The sequence below is a fragment of the Fundulus heteroclitus genome, chromosome 9 (assembly GCF_011125445.2).
Source record: "Fundulus heteroclitus isolate FHET01 chromosome 9, MU-UCD_Fhet_4.1, whole genome shotgun sequence".
NCBI classification, from domain to species: domain Eukaryota; kingdom Metazoa; phylum Chordata; class Actinopteri; order Cyprinodontiformes; family Fundulidae; genus Fundulus; species Fundulus heteroclitus.
In genome coordinates, this window is record NC_046369.1 from 34,470,342 (window position 1) to 34,496,356 (window position 26,015).

The 26,015-nt window shown below is 42.9% G+C and overlaps 1 protein-coding gene across 2 annotated transcripts; it reads right to left on the reverse strand.

Annotated features, from left to right (window-relative positions):
* Positions 1-1,638: 1,638 nt before the first annotated feature.
* On the reverse strand, positions 1,639-17,370 carry sap130a (Sin3A-associated protein a). Of its 2 annotated transcripts, none has more exons than XM_021315711.2 (21): positions 17,140-17,370; positions 16,391-16,521; positions 16,016-16,284; positions 14,503-14,661; positions 14,317-14,407; positions 11,513-11,628; positions 11,300-11,421; positions 9,631-9,778; positions 9,461-9,551; positions 9,266-9,370; positions 9,018-9,159; positions 8,418-8,533; positions 6,933-7,247; positions 6,657-6,831; positions 6,473-6,571; positions 6,042-6,394; positions 5,717-5,959; positions 5,507-5,632; positions 5,140-5,243; positions 4,026-4,139; positions 1,639-2,942 (listed from the first exon to the last, which is right to left on the reverse strand). In XM_021315711.2, exons 2-21 carry the CDS (start codon positions 16,503-16,505, stop codon positions 2,784-2,786), a joined length of 3,162 nt encoding a protein of 1,053 aa, XP_021171386.2. In that variant the 5' UTR covers positions 16,506-16,521; positions 17,140-17,370; the 3' UTR covers positions 1,639-2,783. The 2 variants fall into 2 exon arrangements, with proteins under 2 accessions (XP_021171386.2, XP_012716658.2); XM_012861204.3 differs by having other exon boundaries at positions 2,784-2,942; positions 5,717-5,935; positions 17,140-17,368.
* Between the last annotated feature and the right edge of the window lie 8,645 nt (positions 17,371-26,015).

Genomic DNA, 26,015 nt, shown 5'->3' on the forward strand with positions numbered 1-26,015 from the left:
CTTGTTGTCATTTCAGCTTTTAACTTTTTGTTCTGACATTTTTTTCTTCATAGTAGGTACACCTGGTTTGGCGTTCTGTTGGCTGTGACATCATCCAGGGAACACAGATTACCTGCTATTACCACAATGTAGAAAGGATTCTTGGATCAATGTGAGCGTCTGTGCTTTTTGTTCTCTTTGCTCTGTCTTCTGTAACCCTCAGTGGGTCGAGGCAGATGACTGTTCATACTGAGCCTGGTTTTCCTTCCTGTTAAAGGGGAGTTTTCCTCTCGACTGTCGCTTCATGCTTGCTCAGTATGAGGGATTGCAGCAAAGCCATGGACAATGCAGACGACTCTCCCAGTAGCTCTACACTCTTTCAGGAGGAGTGAATGCTGCTTGTTAAGACTTGATGCAATCTACTGGATTCCCTTACATAGGATTTTTTTTTTCAACCAATCTGTATAATCTGATTGAAATTGACTCTGTAAAGTGCCTTGAGACGACATGTTTCATAAATTGGCACTATATAAATAAAATTGGATTGAACTGAATCTCAGAACTATCTGGTCCCAGGTGGTTTATACTCATTTAAATTTGTCTGACTGATTTTCCAGCATAATCACCTTGTAACATATGCACTTTAAGAGGTGTATAGTGCAAGTTTGAAATATATTGTTTACTTTCCCATACAATTGCCCATGTAAAATGAGTTATCCTCCATTTACTGCAGTTGCCTTTATAGGCGCCATTAATCAAAGAGAATGTTTCGGGGGGCTGAATCCTCTCGGTGTGTCCAATGCACGCTCTCGTTCACCTGCCTACTTTGTTGAATCTTTGCTGTAATCAATGCATTAGCAAGAGAACACATGCTAACCTCAATATGTATAACTTTCGCACCTCAGTAGACATCACTCCTCTAAACCAAAGACCTACGTAGTGGCAGATGCTACTCTTCTCCCATGCACGTGCACAACACTGGTGTCATTTCAGCTTGTCGCCACAGGGGGCAGACATCTGTAAAAATCCTAAAACTTACGCTAAGCTCCTTAAAAATCAAGCTGGGGAGAAAAATGTTTACATGCGCTGTATGTATTGGTTTAATTGAGAAAGTATTTTGTATAATTGCCTTTGAACTGTATAACTTGGGTCAAATACAATTTGGACCTTTCCAAAAAGAGTTGGGTAGGCTGTGGTCCAGTTCCTCCTGAGAACTGCTGTACCTGAGTCAGGTTTGTAGACTGCTTTGCTGACGCACTTTTTCAGCTTTGCCCACAAAGTTACCAGAATAAGATGATATATGGTTGTAGGGTCATTGTCGGTTTGGAAGGCCCATTTCTGCACAAATGTAGACCCTGTGGCTGATGTCTTGAGATGAATTTTCCTTTAAATAATGTTAAATGAAACAAAACAAACACAATAACCTGCCTTTTTATGTTGCTTTTTGGAGGAATTGCTTCATTCAGCACCTTTTTTCTTGTGCAGGGTGTGCAGCAGGCGGTTGAATCAGACTTCAGGAAGTCCATAACCCTTTTCCTGACGAGTTGGTTGAATTTTAAATTAAAAAGAAAATGCATAGAAAACCAGACGATGACATATTCTACAGGTGAGAAATAATATCTAAAGTGAGTTTAAATAAGTCCACAGAAAACTCTGGAATGCAGCTTGAAGTATCTTTACTGTAATTACACAGACAAAAAAAAAAAACAATGTACAATAACTAGATATTTTCAGGCCTACTTCATTCTGCAACGTCAAAATGGTTACACTCTGCAGCAATGAAGCAGCACAACACTCACAACACAAACTGTTTCATCGAGTACAAAAACTTGAAAAGAACCGGGTCAATGAAAAACCAAAAGCACATTTACAGTGATTTACATGAAGTCTGTCTGCCGCCGTGACCACACAAGGCCAGTTAGTCTCTTTTCTTCTTCTTTGTTTTAAACACTGCACACAGTCTCTCAGGGCAAATCAAAGCAACCTCTAAATGGTGTAACATCTATTCATCTTAAAGTGGATTAGAGATGGCAGATCAAGGTCTTGGCATTCTCACTTTTTTTTTAAACTAAGGACATTAGGTATGAAAGGTTCTTTACTATAATAGATTCTTTTAACATGCCACATTAAGGTTTAACCCACACGAGAATGGTCATTTTGTTTGTAAATTACAACTAAATATGGGGCTCATAAAGGGTAAATGTGTAACCATTCCAGCAAATAAAAAATATATACTGAAAAATAAAAAAAATAAAAATGTAAAAGTGTGAAATGTGGTAGGGCCTCCACATTTCTACGTCCAATTCACCTACACTAAGAACATGAAGGCACAGACTGAGAACAGCCGAGGTTAGTCTGAAGAAACTGTTGGCTAAAATAAAATCCTGTGGAGACCAACTTAAAATGTTCTGACGGGGTCCGATTCACTGCATCTGCATGCCAATTATCACAGACAGACAGACAGAAAGCCATCTTTGAACTGTCCTAACGGAAGAGGCAGAAATGAACATTACAACAAGCCTCAAGAGTCTGCAGAGAATCCGTTGGTTTGTTTTTTGTGCACACTAATACAGCCTAGAATGCTTCACTGCGTCTTCAAGAGAACGCTGTCCGGATCAGCTGCTCCCATCGCTGAAGCCTCCCGCTGGCTTCCCTCTGTCCCATCACAGGCGTAGGAAGGGCGCGTGCGATTGTATGCAGCAAATCATAGCACCAGATTTCAGAGCAGCTCCTTCGCCCCTCTCAGAAGCGGGGTGGCGGCGGCGGCCGGGCGGGTGGGCGTCGACGTTAGAGCAGACTCACCCTTACGCTCGTTCTTTGCGCTTGAGTTTGGAGGACTTCTTGACGGTGCCGTTCTTGTTGAGCAGCTTCAGGACTTTCTCCTTGTGGTCGAGCACCTTCATCATGGTGTCTCTGGCCTCGGTCACTTGGTCCATCACCAGCTTGCAGCGCTGCATGTTGCCCTTAGAACACAACCAGCAAAACATAGTCTGTTTACCTACAAGGACTTCCTTTAGCAGTGGCTCGTGAAACGTGCCGTTAACTTTATACAATTTCTGAAACATAAAAACAACCCATGAAGCCTGTAGAGAAAGCATATTTCTAAACTGCATAGGGCATTGGACTTCTATCTCTACATCCTAAGGTATGGACAAACACAGGAGATGGTGATGACACAGCACAAGTGAAAAACAATAGATTTTACACTAAAAAACAGAGGATGTGACGGGACTTTATGTTCCACAAACTCAGTTTCTTATGAGGTAGTCCAGGCAGCAAGATGAGAAACAGTCAGAAAGAAGCTTTACTTTCTGGCAGGAATTACATGACGGATCAAGTATGAGTGAAAAGTCAAAATGTGGCGGGAAAATAAATCCCTGAAATGTGACAGCTTCGTAAAAAAGGATTTATGCAATGTTTCGTGCCCGGAAAAGTCTAAAAACAATTACCAGAACACGGTTTAACCTGACATTAAATCTCAAAACCCGACACACTTGACAAGAAAGACCCACAAGCAACACTCTGATGGTTTAAAGTGCTGAAATTTGTAATATGTGGACGGTGAAAGCACGCCATGTTTTTCTGAATATTCCCATTTTAAACACTTTACATTTTATGCAGTAGTAAACAGAGAGCAGCTAGTTAGCTTAGATGTGGAAAACTCCTGGTGTAATAATTGTAATGTGCACTCGTGGTAAAAAGAAAGCACACCCACGTAACAAGATATGGACTTTAAAATGGTTCTAAAGTTTCAACTCGAGCGTACAAAGTTAACATGGTGCAGTTTCCACACAGATCAGCCACAGGCCGGTGATGGGCCAGTGGGAAACTCAAATCTCTGATCTTCCCCCATCAGTGAAAGCAGCACAAGCGCTGCCAGGTCACAACCACCACACTCCTAGATGTGGAGCGTGTTACAAGGGGAAGATGACGCAGCAGTTTTTATTCATTCACACACAGATCTAGTAACTGATGTTAGCCAAAAACATCTGATTATATTGACTGATGTAAAAACGTAGCGTTTAGCACCTAGCCTATTACGATACCTGGATGAGCTCGTTGATTCGGTGCAGGTCGTCGTCTGAGCCGGCTCTCTTCTTTGGAATAAGACCCTCTTGGAGGGTCGAGAGACGGCTGTACACATCATGCTCCAAACTTGACTACACAACAGAGAAAAAAACAACAACACACATTTAGATTTCTAAAGCATGCTGGCTCCCAATTACTGCATCAAAGCAGTCGTTTGTGATTATGACATCACACAGGGATTAGGTGGTGATGATTGCAAGTCCCTATATAGCAACGGCAGAAACCTGCTCTAAATTTGACTTGATATCTTTAATACAATGAACAATAAAAACGCCACAGCTCTGAAGAAGACTTCTGATTCACAGTCGTGGCAAAAGGGTCATTTCGCAGCTTTGTTGACATCTAAGCCCATTTAGATCAGCTTCATTTCAAACTGCTTTTGATTCAACACCAATACCAGATTATACAAGAATTATTAACCCTAAACTTATTTTAAAACAGTGTGTGATGAGATGCATTAACTTTATGTGGACAAAAACCTAATCAAATAACTTTTGTCATCTGAACCAGGCCCAGATTAACAGCTACAGAACTACTTTAAAGACCAAGAGGCTCTCTGGAAAAAATCCAATACAATAAGACCTATTATTCTAGTTTTTGGATCAGTTCATTCACTATAACTAAAAATAAAACAATAAATGAGTTGGAGCTAGAGTGTAAGAAATACAAAAAGATGATTAAAATACAAATCACAGGAAAAAGTCTTTCAGTTTATGAAATCACAAAGTCCAGCAAAGTTATACCTTACTAAATGTACTTTTCCCACACTTATACAGAATTGGGGAAAAAAATTAAGGCGTTTCCTGACTTGTAGAGTACTTGGTACCATGATTACAAGTTTCGCGAGAAGTGATAATTTTTACAAGGCATAAGATCGGTCGATACTTTTGGTACATTTGGTTTTAATTCTTGCAACTTTAAGGTTTGTTTGACAAAACTTTTTATTTTTCACATGTAAAATAAATGTAAAGTGGCTTTTGGGGTCGATTGACCATGTAAGAGAAAACTTGTATTACAGGAGCATTTCTTGAACAACATATTGAACATATTGAACACGTGGAGGTCGCTCACCAACTGTCTGAGCTGTGCAGCACACAGGTGAATCTTCCAGCCTTGCGCCCTGCATGCCACTCCTCTCTGATTGGCCATGTCCTGCAAGGTGCACTTCTTCTCCTCTGAAAGAGAAACTGCTGTTATTCTAAAATGCCAAGAATTTCCTTATGAAACACCAGAGCTTCATGATCAATCAGTTAAGTATTTTTAATTTCTACTATCAACAATCATGAAAATTATGTATTTAATAAAAAGGTGATTCAACTTTTGTCACTTTGTAGACATACTCCTATTTTGTAATTTGAATCAATGTGATCTCAGCACTGACTGAACCAACGCAGCATCTGTTAAACACCTGGATTAAGCAGAATTTAAGAAGACTCACCTTTGACCCGGATGTCGCTGTACCTCTGAAAGTGATGGTAGGCAGCCTTCCAGGGGTTCCGGTAGTGGCGCAGCAGAGTGATGGGTGGACGGGGTCTGACTGGCACATACCGCACTCCTTCTTCATCTTTAAAACAAAGCTAAGTCTTAAAAATCGCCTTCGGATCAAACCTGCTTTGCTGTGACTTCAGCCATCGCTGTTAAACCATACCAACATATTCCCTTGGAGGCGACTCGCGTCTCTCCGCCCTGCCAGTGATGGGCCTCCCTGGGGCCTTCTCCTCATCCGTGCTGTTGGTCTCCATCATCTCGCTCTCCTCGGTGGAGATGACGTGCTGCTGTTTGCGGGGCTTCTTCCTCGGGGAGGCCCCAGGGACCAGATCTCCTGCAGGAGGGTTCAGCGTGTTGGCCTGGGTGGTGACGGCCGGCGCTGAGGACAAATTCACATTGGGATCTGAAGGGATGCACACGTTCACCTGTGACTCAACCTTTCACCTCCGACCCCCTGATGACTGGAAGGCAAACGTGTTCCTCACCTGGCTGCGAGGCGTCCATCGTTTCCACCTCTTGCTTGATTTTGACATCTGGACAGGCGGAGCTGGCGGCACACGCTGCGGTGCTGCTGGCGGCAGGCTGGGTGGGGGAGGCCACGGTGTTGGCCATGGACGCGGGGACGGGGGGCGTCACCGCCATGGCTACCGGCAGGGAGAGGACGGTGGAAGGCTGGGAGGGAGGCGCGGGTCCGGGCGTGGCGAGCATGGTGGGCATGGCCTGGGTCAGGTGCTGGGGGTTGGAGGCCTGCTGCTCCCCTCCCTGAGCAGGCAGAGCTTCGACTGTAGCCATGACCGGGGGGGCCACGGCCATGTGGACCTCAGCCTTGGGTTTAACTCTAACGAAAGGAAAGCAGTGTCAACTGAAAGACTCGTTTCAGAACATGATAATGCCACCGATGGCGCAGAAGCCCCACCCTGCAGGCCGGGGAGAGCCTGCTCCTCTCACGCCGCCATCAATCCTGCCACTGCTTGTCTCGCTGGGCTGGGCGGGCATCAGGTTCTTACGAACACATCTGGAGAGGTCAGACAGGAGGAGAACATTTTACTTAAAGAAAACGGTCCAAAGTGGTGCTGGGAGCTGGGCAGTGGGAACCTTACCCCTCGGCCGCAGGTTTCTTCCGCAGGATGCTGGGTCGAGGGGAGGAACCCGAGGGGGCAGCTCCTCCCGCTCCTCCTCCCTGTGTGTGGGCCTGCCCCATCGTAGCTACCGGCTGGGTGGTACCAAACGTGGTGCTGATGGGGCTCGCTACGAAGCCGTCAGCCAAAACAACCCCTGGATCCAATAGAATATGCATCACAAACAATCCGCGGTTGCGTTAAAAACTAACACCAAGCTATTTCCAGTGAGGCAGGATCGGCTACACGGCTAGCTACCCAGCTTTGCTTCAGACTGCTGCTGCTGCTGCTGCTGTGGCTGCGGCTGCTGCTGCTGCTGCGTGACGATGGGTGCCGGCTGTACTCCTTGTGTAGTGATGGGCGCAGACGTGTGCAGACCCTGAACTCCGATCTGTGCAGGCTGCATGCCCTGGGCGGCAATGGGCGCAGGCTGGATCCCCTGGGTACTGATCTGTGCCGACGGCAGACCGATCCGATCCACCGTCATCAGCTGCATGTGGTTAAGGTGAACGGTGGTAGCCACGCCCACTCCAGCCTGCGTGGGTAGGGTTGAGCTCGGAGCTTGAGGGGTAACTTAAAGAAAAGTAAAATGTGTAGAAAAACAGTGGTCAAATGTCTTTGGTTTCATATTCTGACAAAATAATGTTATATTATTTTGTCAGAATAAATCGTCACATTATAAGATCAAACTACATGCAGGATGAGACTTTTGTCACAATACAACCACAAACTTCAACTAACTTTATTGGGACTTTTTGTGACAGCATTAAATAAAATAATTCTGTCACAAATTGATAATTAAGTACATTATGATGAAGGTGAAGAAAAATGTTAACAGTTTTTCTGAATTCAACCTCCTTTACTCTGACAGTCCTGATCAAAAACCAGCGTAACCTTTAGAAGTTCCTTAAATAGTAAATAGACTACTAAGGGTTAGCTTATAAAACAACATGCCAAACTTTGAATATTTCCTGAAAATGAGTAGTTTGTCACAACTGCAACACTACCAACATGGTAGCCTGCCTAAACCAGGGGTCTGCAACCACATGTGGCTCTTTGGGACCTCCATAATGGCCTTTAATAACTTTGGCCATAATAAACTGTACCTTCTAAAGACACAAACAGATAACGCCCGCCCGATGGAGGACTGATGGTTTACAGGGAATGTTACTTCCATGCTGGGTGACAAATGAGAATGATCTTGGTTCATTTTACAGTAAATTTCATACAAATTGAGCCTTTAAAAAAGGAATAAATCCAACTGAGAAGCTGTGGCAGGACTTGGATATTGATGTTTTCACCCATTCAAGTGGACTGACCCTGAGCTATTTTAAAATTAATTAATTAATTAATAATGTCTCCATGGGTATACAGCTCAAACACTTTAATTACACTGTAATTACAGCAAAAGGTGATTCTACAAAGTATTGGATCATGGGGCTGAGTGCAGCCAAAACTCTTCAAATTTTGATTTGTAAAAAACAAAAAACATGCAGAATTTTCTGCTTACTTAACAATTATCCACTACTTAATGTGCTATCAGAAATAAATCCTAATAAAATACATTAAAGTTTGTGGTTTGAGTGTGACATAGTATGAAAAGGTCAGAGGTTGAAATACTGCTAGGACCAGACTGTTTTAAAAACAGTTTATTCACATTTTTCACATCTTTATATGCGAAACAAGCAGAAAGCCCAGCGACCCCTGAGTAACAGTACAACAACATGGCTTAGCAGGTCTTACCGGGATACTGGCGGATGGTGGACACGGAGCTGCTGATGGGGGTGTAGGTGTGTGTCAGAGGGTAGGACGAACAATAGGCTGGGAGGAAATACTGGAACTGCACTGGTAAAGAAGACCTATCAGTGAGGCAAGATGAACACAATGTCACAAAACATCTTCAACAAGATCATTTGCTCTACTCACTATGCTGATGTCTTTAGGGTTACCACTATTCAACTGTTAGACGTTCATATGCACCCTCTGGTCTCAGAATGCTTTGTTGCCTCTCTGATCATTTTCTGACTGTGCAGTTAGTCAAATAAAGAGATTAAACCTTTAATTAAAACTGTTGGCAAGCTGCAGTATAAAACAAAGGCCTCTGAAGCTTCATTAACAAAAGGTGCCTTTTCTTTTGCATATGCCAAACTAAGCTAGGATTGATTTTTTTATTTTTTTTATTTTTTTATTTGGAATCAACTGCTGGAAAAGAAAACAAGAATGTCAACAAAAAAAACTTTTTAACATCCATTACCAGCTCAAAATACCCAAGCTACTCAAAATACTTTAGCAGGTGCACCGAATAGGAAACTAAAACTCGTTCTAAACCTTTTTTGCTCTCACCTGTTGTCACTTCTGGTTTCCATGGTGACGGGGTTAGGAGAGGACCTGTGTCCAGGGATGGGGATGAGGTTGGTCCTCTCTCCGGGGTACTCAGCCTGCACGCGGGAGGAAGAGTGGGCGATGGGCTGCGGGACCACTTTAGCTGTGGGAGCGGCACAGGACAGTTACTGCAGGCAGAGCACCGCGCAGGCCCAACCGGACCAATCAGCGCCTTTCACACCAATGGCTTAAAATAAGGACGGACGTACCAACAGGGATGGTGGATGTGGTCACTGCCGTGGCATGAGAGGAGTGAGACGCCATTGTCATGGTGACAATAGTGCTGCTGGTCATTTGGGTATGAGGTACAGAACCTAAGAATAGATGGAAAACAGGATTTTAGAAATCAACAAGCTGCTTCTAATTCATTTCCAACTAAGTTTACCGATACAAGACGCTCTGACCTATGGTGGTGGTGGATGGCACAGTGTTGGTGGCGACTATTGGTGCCACCGTGGCTGCGGCGACAGGAGTCACGGTACTGAAGATGGGCTTCTGTTTGAAACGGGAAACTGACAACTGCGGTCATTCGTCAAACAACACTTATGACATTTGCACATCACAGAGCACAAACCTGCGCCATGGTGTGCAGCGGCTGGGCTTTTTGAGCTCCAATCGCAGGGTGTGACGGCAGAGTGATCCGCGTGGCCGAGTCTCGTGACGTTTGGGGCCTCTGAATGCTGACGGTGGCAGGAGGCGGGTGGATAGTCAGCGCTGGACGCCTGCAACAGGATAACGCTCAAATCACATAAATTCTCTCCACAGCAGCATATGAGCTGGATTCTAGTTCCCATTAACCTGACATCTTCGCTCTTCGCTCAAAAGGTAATGCTGGAAAAAGTCAAATGAAATATTCTGATCCAGTTGTTGACAAAAAGGAAAAAATAATCTCAATAATTCTCATGGGCTTTGGGATTATAAAGTTAGATTCAAAATTTGTTACTTAGATTTAACGTTATTTTGAACGGATGAAGACATTGGGGAGGAGGAGAGGGTAGTGATCATGTTGTAGATCTCGGGTAAAAACATCTCAAAGCAAGAACTGTCAGATAAAATGGTTGTGCCATTCCTGTCTGCATCTCAGTGTTGATAAAACTGAAAGAAATTAGCAAATAAAGATCCAGATCTAGATGTTACAGTGCAGATAAAAACACAGAAGGAAGGAGGTGAAGAATTTAGATGTAGAGATAGAGCTGGAACTTGTTAGAAAAACCCTGTGAACAGTTTACAGATAAAATATTATTGGTTAATCTAAAAATAAATAAAATAAATAACTTCAGCAGCTTTCAGATATACACTGGTGCCATGATTTTGTCACATAAAGGACTGTAATGGTAACTGAAAGCAGACCGGGACAACTACGCTGCAATTAACAGAAATACTATAAATAAATTTGATTTAACAATGAATTCTTAAAAAGTGAAACTCAAACCCTTCCAGCATCGTTCACAGCATCAAATCTGTGACTGACCCACCTCAGGACTGCATTAAAAACAAAACTAATTATTTCTTTCAGTGCAGCTTTTCCAGCAGCTTAACATTTAGTCCCAACACCTGCAAACCTAAAGCTAGAGTTGCCGATTTTCTCTCTTTGAATAACTGCACATGCGTGAGACCGTTTTACCTGCTCTTCCGCTCCTCAGGGGCGGATCGCCTACAAAAAAAAAATCTCCCAAATCCACTCTGGTCTTATTTCTTTCTACTGAGGCCTTCCTCTTCTTCTCGTAAACATGAACACGGTTCGCCTCATTCAAAGTCTACGGTGAAAGCAGTGGAGCTACAATGAACGGCTAACACCGAAGCTAACCGCTAAGCTAACCGCATACGTAAACAGAAGTGCACACGAGCTGCCAGCAAGCAGAAACTAACAACTGTACACGCACAATGGCGTTACTTGACTGCGCCAGAATGATTGCTATGTGGGACAACCAATAGATAAGGTGATACCCCCAGAACTTGAGGGACGAAGGAGGGTCACAGCAGGACCAGAACTTTGACCGATCTCTGCCCTTTGGACAGAATGACAGGACAGGTCAGAGTTTTTACAGGCCTGCAGCTCTCACAGCGATCAACATCTTTAACCTCCTTTTTCTAAATGCATAAAGTATTTACTACTTTCAGGATGGGAGGACGATTTTACCCAGTATAACAAAAGGTGTTTCTGAACCGGATTACTGACTATAGCTTTAAAGAACTAACCATCTTGCCTACATTTGAAAAGCCGACATTTCTTTAAGACTTACCCATGTGAAACTTCAGAGTGAGTGACTGTCGGACTGATCACAGGAGACTGGGTTCTGGTAGCTGAAATAGGTGCCACCACCGTTGGGAGCACGGCTGTGGATGTTGTCACAGCAGGACGGGACTGCGCACACAGGAGAAGGAACATGTAACACAGAGTACCTCTTTTATAGGACAGTTTTAAACATCTTTTCCATCCAAGTTCTTTCGTTCACCTGGATAGTCTGATGGATGATGTGCTGCACTGTGGGCTGGCCAGGGCCTGCACTTGCTCCAGTAGCGGGCCGCAGGACCGTTTTGGAGCTGGACATGACAGCAGCTGCTGCGGCCCCTGCAAGGTGTACAATAATTTACTTAAATATGGTGTTTATAGTAGAAACCCTTATAGGTTTCTACTATTTTTGATTTTTTTTTGTCACACAAAGAAATGTCAATTACACAGAAGTAACCTTAGTAAAGGCGGTAAGCATTTGTAATGGATAATTTAATCTCTAAATGGAAAAAAAGAAGGTATCCAACCCAACCTGGCTCTAAGGGGAAATTCCACTACACACAGATAATTCAGTTACCTGGTGGTTTTTACTAATGTTCTGGAGATCAATTTCACATTCCAGACCCAGGGCTCAATCTGCCTGACCTATGGAATCAATCAATCCCTTAAATAGCACCTGTCTGACAACATGAAGTAGGCTAACAACAGGCATATTACGATTTAAAGAAACTTAAACACAGATGACAAGTAAAGCCATTGACATCCATCAATCTGGAAAGAGTTACAAAGGTATTTCGTTGGGACTCCAGAACATCAAGTAAAGTGTTGGAGACCTCCTTTGTCTCTAGTTAAGGTCTGTGTTCCTGATTCAAGAATAAAAATAAATAAATAAAAATAGAGACTTTGCAATAATAGCATCCACGATAGAGCTCCAAGGCCAAAACCATGACTGACCAAAAAGAACACAGAGGTCCATCTTGCAAAAAAAAAAACAAAAAAAAAAACAAACAAAAAAAAACAGCATTTTGATGATCCCCAGAGCGGAGACAAAAGTAGAACTTTTTGGACGGTGTGCATCCTGTTACATGTGGTGTAAAACACAGCATGTTGAAGCTGTAGGTGATGGTGTGACCATCTGGGGCTACCTAGCTGCTTGTGCACATGGATAACTTTCTCCATCAGAAGACCCTTCAAGGAGAATGGCTGGTCATCAGCTTGTGACCTTACGCTTAAGCATGCCTGGATTACATAGCTAAACAATGATCTGAGTTACACCAGGAAGTCCACACCTGGATAGCTCAAAATGTTTTGAAGTGTGATGTGAAGGATGGACTTAAATCTGTTGTGCAATCAGCCATGGAGGATAAAATCAGACGGTAAATTTAAAGCCACTGAAATGTGAGACTTTTACAGGCCCCCAGGCGATTGCCCATCACAGCAGGGGGTGCCAACACTGCTATGTACCAAGGCCCTTAGGATTTATCTCCCTCTCAGACTACCAGGCCCAGCGTCTTCTAACTGGATGCCCAAAGTCAACCGAAGTGACACAGAGGCACAGGTTTGGCAGGGATAGTTTGAAATGGATTATATTTAATGTGTTTCAAGGTTTGACTAAGCTAACAGGCTAGCTTCCGCTAGCTTTCTTGAAACCATGCTACACTGATATGTGGTTTGAGTGTGTTTTTACAGTTCTAACAAACTTTATTTCCATAAGGGATATATTCACCAATAGGCAATTAATGTTTGTGTTTTCCGGGTCCGCTCATTATGACCAAATAGCGCTTTAAAGTCTATAAATTAGCACAGAATGTCAACTAGCATAGCGCTATTAGCTTACTGGAGAACATTAGTGCGACCAGTAACTAAAACCAGCATTTGGTGATTTAGTTCCTCCATCGTTCGAGAATGCTACGAGCGTTATTACAGCATTAATAGGGAACATTAATGTCAACTTAATGGTGTTTGTGTAACTTCAGGATTAACCCAACAAGCTAATGGCCAGTCGTCCACCAAAGCGCCCTCTAGCTTCCTAAATTACAGATTTGAGTCAGGATTCACTGACTCATTCTGATGATGGTTTTCAACTATACTGCTCAAAGAACATAAAAGGGAACACTTGGAGTTATATTATGCTGTTTAAGTGTTCCCTTATTTTTTGAGCAGTATATTTTATTTGTCCTTTTGCTTCCACTGTGTGTACATACTTCCTTAGCTTCTTTTTATCTTAAATTTGCTTAGTTTTGTCAGGTTTAAATAGCCTAGTAGAGAGGATTTGTTGATTGAAATCTAGTGTTAATTCAAATAAACAGTAGTAAACATAGTGACGTTCTCTGGATGTTCATTAATTTCTGCTGATAAATTCTTGAACTCGAAGAGTCGTCACTCCTTATTCTATGTGTGTGCAGAGTTTGCTGTTAAAAGAACACCAGTGCTTGAATCACCCTTTGAACTATTGTCCTGATATCAGCTGTTTGAGCTGATATTCACCTGACAATAGCTAACAGACACAGAGTTATTTATTAAACATTAAATAACTTAAAACTGTGCGTAATGGCACAACAAATCTCAATGAGATACTACAGCATGACATCAAACTGGCCGTTTATGCTCAACGACTAACCGCTGTGGCTCAATATAATCAATATGCGGGCCAACATTCCTTCCCACCAATGTATGCGACTCATTGGCAATAATAGTGAACACCGGACAGTGATCCCTGCCACCAAGGATGGCACAACACGTTTTTAGGTTTAGAAGAAACTACCCTTAACAAACACGGCCTGGTTAGCTTGGATACCCTCAATAAATGAAATCCTCATTCAAAACTGCAGTTTGTGTTTACTTAAAATTATCTTTGTCTGATACAAAAAGCTGCTAGATGATCTGAAATATTCCAGCGTGACAGAAAAGCCTAAACAGAAGAAATCTACAGGGGTTACACCCTTTCTTTTCAGAAGACTTCAAATTAACTGCAACATCTGAATGGGACACAGACTATCGTTTTAAAAGACCCAAAAACAATCCTACCTCGAGGCAAATGGGATGTGAAGGGAACAGTGGGACCCCTTATAATGTGAATGTTAGTTGGCACTATGTGGTGCACGTTGCTGGAGTGCCCCTAAAACAAGACGAAAGCAGAAAGGCTTAATGGCAGCCAAATTCACCGGAAAACATCCAGATCCTTAAAAGCTAACGTAGGGTGCATGAACACACCTGCTGCCCGCTGATGGTTGCCACAGGGATGGATGGGGTGGTGGGCATAGTGCTCTCTATGGTGACGGTAATGTGGCTCGCCACCTTAGGTATATGAGCTGGGTTGGAAGCTGGTGCTGGGGCAATCAGACGACTTGGAATGGGTGGCTTAAGAACAGCCTAAAACAAGAAAAGAAACTTGGTAAATCTTATAAAACACTAAAGTATTTTCTAAAAAGCAGAACAGAACTGTTACTGATTTGTAAACCAAAAAGTTATGTTTCCTCGGTGGCTCCTGTTCAGTAGTGGAAGAGTTCATTTTGTGCCTAAAGCCAGCAAGAGTTGGAGATCTGAGTCGGAGATAATAAATGGGTCTTAGTTCACGGTTTGCGTGTCTTTCTACAGCGCCTTGCAAAAGTATTCATACCTGTAAAACTTTCACAGGTATTAGTACAGGTAATGTGTCAAGTTACAATGACAAACTTCAATCTATTTTATTGGGATTATATGTGGTAGACCAACACAAACAAGTGCATATCTGTTAAAGCAGAAGGACACAGAAACATGATTTTCCCCATTTTACAAATTAAAAAATGAACTGGGGCCTGCACTACTATACAGCCTTCTTTACCCCCACAGATAAAGTGCAAGGAAACCAATTGCTTCTGGAAGTCACCCATTGGTAAATAGACCAGTATGTAATTTACACACAATATTTTTTTAAAAAATTTTAAAAACACCGCCCACACAGAGAAATATGGTGGTGGCAGCATCATGCTGCGGGAGTGCTTCTCTGCAGGTAGAACCAGAAAGCTAGTCAGAGCTCTGGGTTTCCCCCACCGTATTATAAGCATGGTGGGCCACTACGCTTTACCTTTTATTTATAAACTTGATTATAATAAACGTTAACGCTCAATATAGCATGTTACCAAATCACCCAACGTCTGCCTGTTTTCAGTGAGTCTAATCACTGAAAACGAATGGCTGCTTTATTTTTGGAAAATGCATTTTTTTGTTGCTAGATAGACCCCATGAAAAGACCAGAAGTAGATCCCAAATGTAATCAAATTAAAACGGAATAGAGTTACGCTCAAAATGATTCTAAACGGTAGCAGAACTAGGTTTTTTATTCAAACATAAATAAGAGACAGGTGGAGAGCGACAGAAGCTGGCTGCTCATACATAAGCCGTATTATGGGATATTAATGGAAAGTTAAGAGGAAGAAAAACGTTTGCTTCATTGCGTTCTGAGACTGACGTTTGATTCGAGGAGGCAGCTTATTTCACAGAAATCAGACAGCGGAAAACACGTCTACGCCTCATAATGCATCACTTAACTAAACTAGCAAACACCATTTATAGAAGAAAAAAAACTTTGTACTTTATTCCAACAATAACACAAAGAAAAAAAAAACTTTTCTGCAACAGCAATAACAGATTGTTTAATTGCTTTATTCTAAGAAAGGAACCCCCACAGCTTCCTGCTCAGACTAAAAAAAAAAAAGACCCCCTGGGACCAACCAGACGTGCTCACCTTCATCTGACCATCAGTGAGGACCGCAGGCTGGCCCTGTGGGAGGTGGACAGTGGGTGCAGGGAGGGTGACAGGGGCTCCAGGCTGGATGGAGACGGTCTGGGGAGCAGCTTGCGGCTGCCCGTGCATCTGGACCTGCGGGTACGGTCGGACCACCATGGTCTCCTGCTTGTCATCTCTGAAGGCCAACCCTGCCCCTCCGGTGGTCAGCGGGTGGTCCTGCTGGCCGTGATCGCTTTCACGGCCGCCCTCTCCCTCTCCGGCAGATGCTGAAAAGACAGGAGAGTCAGCACCTCGTTACGAGCGAGGCAGCTTCAACAAAGCGTACCTGGTGGGGGTGATGGGGGGGTGGAGGGAGGGGGGGCGATGCGCTACCTGGAGGGTTGTTGGGCGGCTGGTTGACAGGCAGCAGGTTTGCTGCGGCAGGGATCGGAGCGGCGCCCCCGCTGACCGCAGGGAGCCCGTGTCGGGGGAATTGCTGAGAGCTCATCCGACCTACTTCTGACCTAAAACGGGTTTAGAATCACACATTAGACCCGCTGCCCGATGGGATTGTTTAGCTTAAGTTTAAAGCGAGAGCAGAAATATAACATGAAACCCCGGAGTTCATCTGAGCGGGACGGCGGGTAAGGCTAACGCAGACAGAGCACCGCCAGTAGCAGCCGGTAAAGCCGAGAAGTCGGTCACGTTAAGCAAAGAGAGTTAGAAGCACTTCATGGACACGTGAAAAGGGCAGCATCTAAATGTCCTTGTTTGACGTTATGCGGGGAATATCATATGGCAACACTCGTCGGCAATCACACAAGTGCTTCCAAAAAAAATACCAAGTTGTTTTGATGCCACGGACGACGTCTTTGTGTTCTGCTCGCATCAAAATAACCAAGCGCGACCTCGGCTCATCTAAATAATCTTCTCGGTGGTCAGTGGTCTTGGTTCCGTAGCCTTAAAAGTAAAACGCTACCTTGTTAGCTAGCTATTGTTGCTACCAGCAGGCTAACGTTCCAGACGGCAACTAGAAGCCGCCTGCTTTTTCAGTCACAAGTATTAACTTTCCGAAGAGCCGAAAGGCGCGGTCTCTCCGGGCTAAACAAACGGCAGTGTTTCGGTGTGTGTGCAGACATTACCGTAACCGCTAAAGAACTAGGCAATGGTCGTTTTGCGGATCACAATTTTTCCATTCGTCTTTTCTTTTTTTCCCCCTTAACATGTAAAGCCGGAAGAACTCGTAGGAACAACTTGGCTCTTTTCACCAATCGGAGAAGGCGCTTCGACGTAACGGGCCAATCAGAAGCTCAGAATTAGCGGGGGCTAAGCGAAAGCCGTTGGCTAGCTACGAGCAAAATCCTACGCTAAACAGCATGGTCACGTGGACAGTGCAGACAACAGCGCCGTCGACCAATAAAGCCCCGGACGTCCGACTCCACCCTCAAACCGTTTTCATTGGGCAGTCCTTCTGCTTCCCTCCAAATGTCCGGTTTTACTGCCGCAGTGAAGTTAACATATCCGAGGACTCTATTCTCTTCGTGGTTTTCTCGTTTGTATGGAGCCTCCACACGTTTGCTCCAGGCAGCAATGGATTTTTATGCCGTGTGCTCACAGAGATGGCGGTGAGTGAGAGTGGATCCTGTCCTGAATGCGTTGCTTCGCTCAGGGATCGTCAACAAGTTCCCGTTGATCGAAACCCGTGAACAAAGAGTAATAAAATAAAATAAAATCGATAGTGTTCAGGTCACCCAAACACTCAGAATCAATACTGAATTGTGTGTTACACCAGAAAAACCGATATCATGAGATTTTCATTAATCTCATATTTTATTCTAAAATATTTTATGGAAAAGTATGTTTTTTTTCCATAGCCTCCGTGCCATGTGATCATAAGTCTTCAAACTGCTGCTGTCCTGGGGACCCCTCTCCATAGACATAATATAACACATAATATCTTATATAATGTCTATGCCCCTCTCCATCCCAAGTGCTGCAGCCGGACCTTCTCCATTTTCTTGGTGCAGCAGGGACGGCAATAACACAGTGTGCCATTAGAGGGCAGCAGCAAGTCGTGGAAACGGCAACTTTCGATTCAGAGTAAAACATCCTGCAAGTATGCAAAAAAAAAAAAAAACCTGCAAGAACGGTTTTAGAGAAGTACATTACATTAATTTGTCTAAGCGTAAATAATTATTCTTTTTGACCAGCATGTACATTTTTTGATGTAATTTTTTTCTTCACCTTTGAAAACTCCTACTCATTATTGTCATATTGCACTTTAACATTTTCTCTATCTAAAAGCATTCTCACCTCTGCAGGTGTCACTGAAATGTCCCAACAACTACAGGATAGGTCTTATTATGAATTTTTGTAAAAATATCCTATGACGACCTGAGAAAAAAATCCCAGTAAAGTTGACCGTATCATGTCCAGATCCCTGCAGCATGGGGCGTAATTGCAATACAGTAGCTCCATTCACATTACGCAAAAAATGCTTTAGGTTGACAAGCAATAAGTTAAAAAAATGTCTCAAAAAAGGAACATTTGTTTATGGGCTATTTGAATGGGGAATTTTTTGCTGAATGGACAAAGCCTCCAGTTAAAGGATACGTTCTACTTTCAGTTGTAATCTTGTTACACGTTACCTACTATTAGGAGTAACACTATTAAATTCATTATGGGAAAGGTTAAACTTGGAGAACTCAAGATGGAGCCTTATGTGATATGCAATTCTGGGGTCCTTGGATATTTTAAATTTCTTAAAATTTAGATCAACTAAAATATCAAAATAACTACCCAGCCAAACATAATTATATCTTTCCAGGTCAATTCTGATAGTTTGGTGTTTTTGATATATTGATTTTGTAACCACTAAGCATGTTAAAAGACACAAAACTGCTTTTAACTACATATCAAAGCTAAAACAATGGCTGCTGCCGTTTGGGACCGTACCAGCCCTTGATGTCATTCAGCACCAAAAAATCTGCTAATCTCTTGTACATTTTGACAGGTATAAATTGCATTTCAAAAGTATTTACCTCCACTTGCTCGCTGTCACATTACAACTACAAACTTCAATGTATTTTATTGGGAGCTTATGTAATAGACAAGGGGGAAGCATTTTGTAAAAAAAACAACAACAACATAGTAGGGCATTTGTATTCATCTCCCCTGAATCTAAGCCGTGTAGAGACACTTTTTACAGTGATCAAAGCTGCAGGCCTAATGTTGCTGCTAATGTTGCACATCCAATCCGTCCTTCTAGGTGTACTGGGGTGGGTTGTCTGGTTGAGGGGGATCTGGTGCCAGTCTCCAGTGGTCACAGTGAGAGAGGCATGTTACACTCTGTCCACATCGCCAGCCCATCACAGACACACACTCGGTGTTGCATAACTAGTGGAGACTGAGATCTTTGTTGGTTCTTCTTTATAGAATGGCTCAGATTCTCCGTTGGCTTTAGAACTGGACTCTGGCCGGGCCTTTAATACGTTGGTTTGCTTTGATCTAATTCTAAACCATTGCATTGTAGCTCTGGCTGTTAAAGGTGGTTGTCCTGCTGGGAGGTGGACCTCTGCCCGGTGCCGAGTCATCTGCAGCCATTAGCAGGTTTTCTTCCTCAATAGTCCTGTATTTAGCATCATATCCGTCTCCCCATCAACTCAGGCCAGCTCTCCTGTCCCTGCCAAATTTAACTATGTAGATTAGGCTACATAGCATTTTAGTTTCATCTAACCAGAACACAGTCTTCCACAGGTCTCTCTTAAAAAAAAGATTTTAATCTCAAATACCAGGGTGCATAAAGGATTTATTAGGTTAAAGGATATGACTAGAAAAGTGCATCTGTCTCATACGTAGCTGTTTTCTCCAAGCAACTCTTCCATAAAGGTCAGATTTGCAATAACTTGGTAGCCAAATAATGGTCATGTTGACAGATTTCCCCATCTGAGTTGTAGATCTCTGCAGCTCCTACACAGCTGCCATTTGCCTTTCGGCATCTTCTTTGATTAATACTCTCCTGGCCCGGCCAGTCAGTGGACATGTTTTGATAGTTTTGCTGTGGTGTCACACTCCTTCCATTTCTCTGCATCTTTATTCCTGACATGTCTGCCAGTGTAGGTACCAGATCGGCTCGGGTGGTCAGATCGACTCGGGGCCCTGCGCCTTCTGATGACGTCACTATACATGATCGGTTTAACGTTTGCACAATTACGCAAAACATTGTGATTGGTCTGGACAACTTACTAAAGTAATTATAGCGGGGTGTAGGTTTTATTCGAGAGCGGGATTCTGGTTTGTAAACGGACAATTTTACGTAGAAATTCTCCATGGGCCTTGCACATCCCGATGACGTCACATTATGGCAACGCCACTCAAACAAACTACATTGAGCCCGCGGTCTGCATTTGTAACAAATCTATTTTATTTAGTTAATTTAGCGGTTTCTTTTTTCTCAAAAGCTTCAGGCTTAAACATGAACATAGAAAATTTTGAAATCTTAGCAATTCAAAATAATCAACCCACTTTAATTGATAAAAATTAGGTAAAATATTTGGGTAAAATGATTAACAAGGACCACACTGGAAACGAGAGAACAAATTTTCAAGTAATTTTACAAAAAAGTCAACAAATATTTGACAGTTGGTTCTATTTTTGGAAGAATATTGTTAACAAAAACGGAAGGGATAGCCAGATCAATTTATCCACTATTTATTATTATTATTTATTCACTGTATATAACTGAATGCACCTTTCCTACTCTGCACCTTCTTGTATGAGCCGATGTGGCAAGTGAATTTCTCCATTGTGAGATCAATAAAGCCCATCTTATCTTATCTTATCCAGCATATATCTTAAATATACCAAATACTACGATAAAAAATTAATCAAATTCATTACAATTTCATCTGGATTAATAAAAAACATGTGATCAGAAAGAACGACATAGTAATATCAGTAGAAAAAAGAGGAATAAACCTTATTGATTTTAAAGGGATGAATGCCGTGATAAAATTAAAATGGCTGCAGACTTTTATTAAAAATTAAAAGAGTTTATTGTTTAGTTTCCCTTCACAACTTTAAAAAAAATAATTGGAGGAAGGAAATTCTCTTAAGATGTAACTTTGATCCTGCAGAATTACCGATTAAATTGACAGACTACCACACAAGCATTCCAAAATGATGTTAAAAGTTTTTATGTCTCGATTAAGTTACTGGGAAATAACCGTAAATGAACAAAATAAAATTAATTTGTAACAAATGAAGACCGCGGGCGTAATGTAGTTTGAGTGGAGTTGCAATATAATGACGTCATCGGGAAGCGAGCCGAGCTGATCTGGTACCTACACCGGGTTGCTTCACGAGGTTGATTCTCAACTTACCCTCTAACAAACTTCTGAGGCCACTTCCTTATACTTCAAACTAATGCGGTGTGTTATTTTTGTCAGACATAACTGAAATAAAAAACTTTAAATATTGTGGTCCTGACAAAAAGGACAAGTTAAAAGCATTACAACACTTTTGCAAGGCACTGTGCTAAGTAAGGTTTGTACGGAAATCTTAACATAACTACATTGGTTTTTCAGTCTAGGTTTTAAATACCAGGTTTTGCAGAGTCAAAACTCTAGAATAACTCTAAAATCATTCGCTTTATCGCAATCTTCCACGAAAGTCTGGCCAGCTGTGCCTTTTCAGTGGCAAATAAAAATCATCGCTAATATGAAATTAGACACCATTCCCTGCTGTAACAGCAAACGTTCCCCTTCATAAGTCCTGATATCAGTACCTACATAAACTCTTTCCAGCTCACAACCGTTGAGGACTTGTTAAGGAGCTCATGTAAATACACCTGGATCATAAAAGGTTATATAAACCAATCCTACATGCTGAGGCATGCCAAATAAATTCCTGAGCCTTGCTCACGCACTTGCTGACCTACACCTGTTGGTATGTTGCTTTAACTAGGAGACTGTGAAACCCTCATGACAATCATTCTTTGGATTTTATGGCCAGCTAGTTAAGAAAATGATGTGGGCTGGCATGAGCTTCAGATTCCATGCATGCTGTCTGCACTAAGTAGCGAAGAGGGAATGTGAACAGAAACAACGACGATACAAGAGGTAATATCTGAGTAATATGCTTGTGATGGAGCTGAAATCCTCATCTGCTGTTCTAACAGCTTCTTCTGTTTGATTTGCCACCAGGTCATTCTTTTTTCATATTTATTTTGCTGGTGGAAGGTGAAGTCTCAAGTCTTTTGCAGGTTCTAACAGGTTTCCTTTCAGGAGTGTCGTGTTTTGAGCTCCATCATCCTCCCATCAACTTCAGCTAGATTCCCTGGCCCTGTTACGATAAGTATCCCCACAGCATGATGCTGCCTATGTCATGCTTGATTTTGTTCAGAGTGATATTCAGTATGTCGGCCACAACATTCAGTTTTGTCTCCTCTGGCAGAGCAACTTTTAAATCCCTCGAGCCTTGACAGAACAGCTGGATTGGATACAAAGATTAAACTACACAACACATTTAATGACTGCTGCAACCAGTTGATGTCTGCCTGTGATTACTTACTCACATTCTGCTCAGGTAGCCTCGTGAGACCATCCTGATCTCGCAAGCTTTCAAGGTTTCACTCGCAGATCGGTCTGGCTACCCTCCGTTAAAGAAAATTTGGAGCCGTTCACCAAACGAACGTCCAATCAGCGTTGGCTTTGAGGCGGGTTGAGGTGTGACGCAACGAGGAGCGACAGTTCAGACTAAAGAACATGGCGGCTTCAGCCGATGAAACTAGCGTTAGCGTGGCTATCGAGCAAGTTTTATCGGAATTACAGAGTATTTCTTTGCTGAGCTAACGAGCCTTTACCTGCAGCAGCAAGAGTAGCTTGGCTTGTGGTTGTGTTTTCGTCGTCGCTCGTAACAGAGCGACGACGAATCTGATTGGTTTATTTGGCCCGTCTATCACCAACATAGGCCAATCAGCTAACCAGTATTTTCGCCCCTTCCCAAAATTACTTCAACGGAAGGTTTCCAGATGGATATGCGGAGCAAATCTATCTGGCGGAGTCAGGTAACTGCTCAGGGGTGTCAAAATAAAGGGGGCAGGATACAAACGCAAACCAAACTTTCACAGTGGGCAAAAAAAGTATTTAATCACCCACTGATTGTGCAAATTCTCCCACTTAAAAGATGAGGTCTGTAGTTGTCATTATAGGTACACTTCAACCATGAGAGACAAAGTGAGGGGGAAAAAATCCAGGAAATCACACGGTAGGATTTTTAAGGACTTATTTGTCAATTATGGTGTAAAATAAGTTTTTGGTCACCCACCAATGAGCAAGAAGTCCGGCTGCCTTCTTCTTCAAGAAGTTCTCCTGTCCTCCACTCGATACTGTTATTAATGGCACATGTTTGAACTAGTCATCTGTATAAAAGACACCTGTCCATAGCCTCAAACAGTCAGACTCCCAACTCAACCATGGCCAGGACCAAAGAGCTGTCGAAGGACACTAGGAATAAAATTGTAGACCTGCACGAGGCTGGGAAGAGTGAATCTACAATAGGCAAGCAGGTTGGTGGCAATAAATCAACTGTAGGAGCAGTTGTAAGGCAATGGAAGACATTAAAGACCATCAATTATCTCTCTTGACCTAGGGTCCCACACGCAAGCTCTCATCCTGTGTCAAATGATCATGGGAACGGTGAGAAAAAAATCACAGAACTACATAGAGAGACCTGATGAATGACCTGCAGAGAGCTGGGACAAAAGTAACAAAGGCTACCATCAGTAACACTACGCCAAGAGGGACTCAAATCCTGCAGTGCCAGGCATGTCCCCCTGCTTAAGCTACTACATGTCCAGGCCCTTCTGAAGGTTGGCAGAGAGCATATGGATGATCTAGAAGATGATTGGGAGAAGATCATGTGGTCAGATGAAACCAAAACAAATGTTTGGCACAAACTCAACTCGTTGTAGGAAGAAGAATGCTGTGTTGCATCCCAAGAACACCATACTTGCAGTGAAGCATGGGGGTGGAAACATCATGCTTTGGGTCTGTTTTTCTGAAAAGGGGCCAGGACGACTGATCCGTGTTAAGGGAAGAATGAACGGGGCTGGATCTTCCAGCATGACAAAGATATGAGACACACTGCTCAGGCACCGAAGGAGTGACGTCGTAAAAAGCATTTCAAGGTCCTAGATTGGCCTAGCTAGTCTCCAGACTTCAAACGCATAAAAAAAATAAAAATAAATGTGGAGGTAGTTGAAAGCCGATGTTGCCCAGCGACTGCCCCAAAACGTCACTGCTCTAGAGGAGATCTGCATGTGGGAAAGGGCTGAAACACTAGCTCCAGTGGTGCAAACCTGGTCAAGAGTTACAGGAAATGTTTGACCTCTCATTGCCAACAAAGGTTAAAACCACTGAGCTGAACTTTTGTTGTGGACCAAATTCCTATTTTCCATAATAATTGTTAAGAACTCGTGAACTGGACCCGATAATTCAAACACCAAAGCACGTTTAAGTATTTTATTTAATTGGATGTAGTCGGTGCAGGAAAGTACGGGAACTGGTTCTGGCAGCTCTGTAGAGAGAGACAGATTAGTGGCTGATAATTTACTCTGGAGGGAATTTAGTAAATCCAGCTGGCGACGAACCTTAATACGATCCGTAATGGACCCTGAACCCAATGTGTGAGCTTGATGCGGATGCAGAAGTTCACCCCAGAAGCGGTAAGTCAGTGGAGTGGCAATCCTGAGACAGTCCAAAGTCATACACAGGCTGACAGAGAAAGGCAGTGGCACCGGCGGGGTGATCCAACAGCCTGAGACCGAGAACCAACTGGAGAATCCAACAAGGGCAATGCAAACAGGCAGAAATCCAAAAACACAAACTGGGTCACTCACAGGTAGGCAGGCTAGGAACGCCAGATGGTCTACACTCACACAATAATCTGGCACCAGAGCTGAGGAGGAGGAAGTCTTAAATAGCGTCACACACAGGTGAAGCTGAATCAGTAATCAGACAGAAACTGGTGCAAGCAATCAGGAGAGCTCGCTGGAACAAACCAGAGTGCAGGGGCTGATGTCAGCAGCCAAGAGCAGGAACAGAATCTCAGCAATAGCTGTGAACCTGACAATAATTTAAGAATAAATTACGTAAAAATCCTACAATGTAATTTCCTGAATTTCTTTTCTTGAAGTTTACCCATGATGAAAATGACAGACCTCTGTCATCTTTCTAAGTAGGAGAACTCTCACAATCAGTGGCTGACTAAATGTTTTTTTGCCCCACAGTCTGCACTACTTTGTGTTGGTCTATCACAGTAAATCTCTCTACAATTTGAAGGTACACCCTTGATAAAACTTCACAAAGTTCAAGGTTGCTGTATACATATACAATGTACTATTCATAAAGACTGGAGGTCATGGTGTGTATTTCTCCAGACGCCCATGCTTTGGCTCATCTCCTCGTGTTCCGTCAGTTTCGGGTCTTCAGATGATTCCCTGGGAACCTCTGGCAGATCAGACAAACTGAAGTCAGACCCTACTAAGAGCTAGCTTCACTCTGGACTTCACTGCTTGATCCCAGCAGAAATCCACTTAGCTATGATTCTTTAATGATAGCAGAGCTCTGCTGGAGGTTTACAGTGTGTAAATGATTTTATGAACAGAGGACCCGTGCAGTAAGGAAGTGGGATCCCCATGAAACCTCAAAATGAAGAGTGAAGAAAGTCATTGTGGAACAGAAGAGGATTTAAAAGAAAATAATTAGGCAGCTTTTGAGAAAAAGATGGACATGACATTGTCAAGTTAACCACGCTTTTGTGATGAGGTTTTAGTTTAGTCTGTGTTGCTCTACCATCTGCGTAATGCTGAAGAAAAAAGCCTCCTAATCTAACAAATACTGGTTTATTATATTAGCCTGCTAGGGTTGTTTCATTGTACCCCTGCTCTGGGATTTTGCAGATGTTCATTCATTTGTTCGGTTAAGTTGGATTTCCAGGGATTAAATAACGCTCAGGA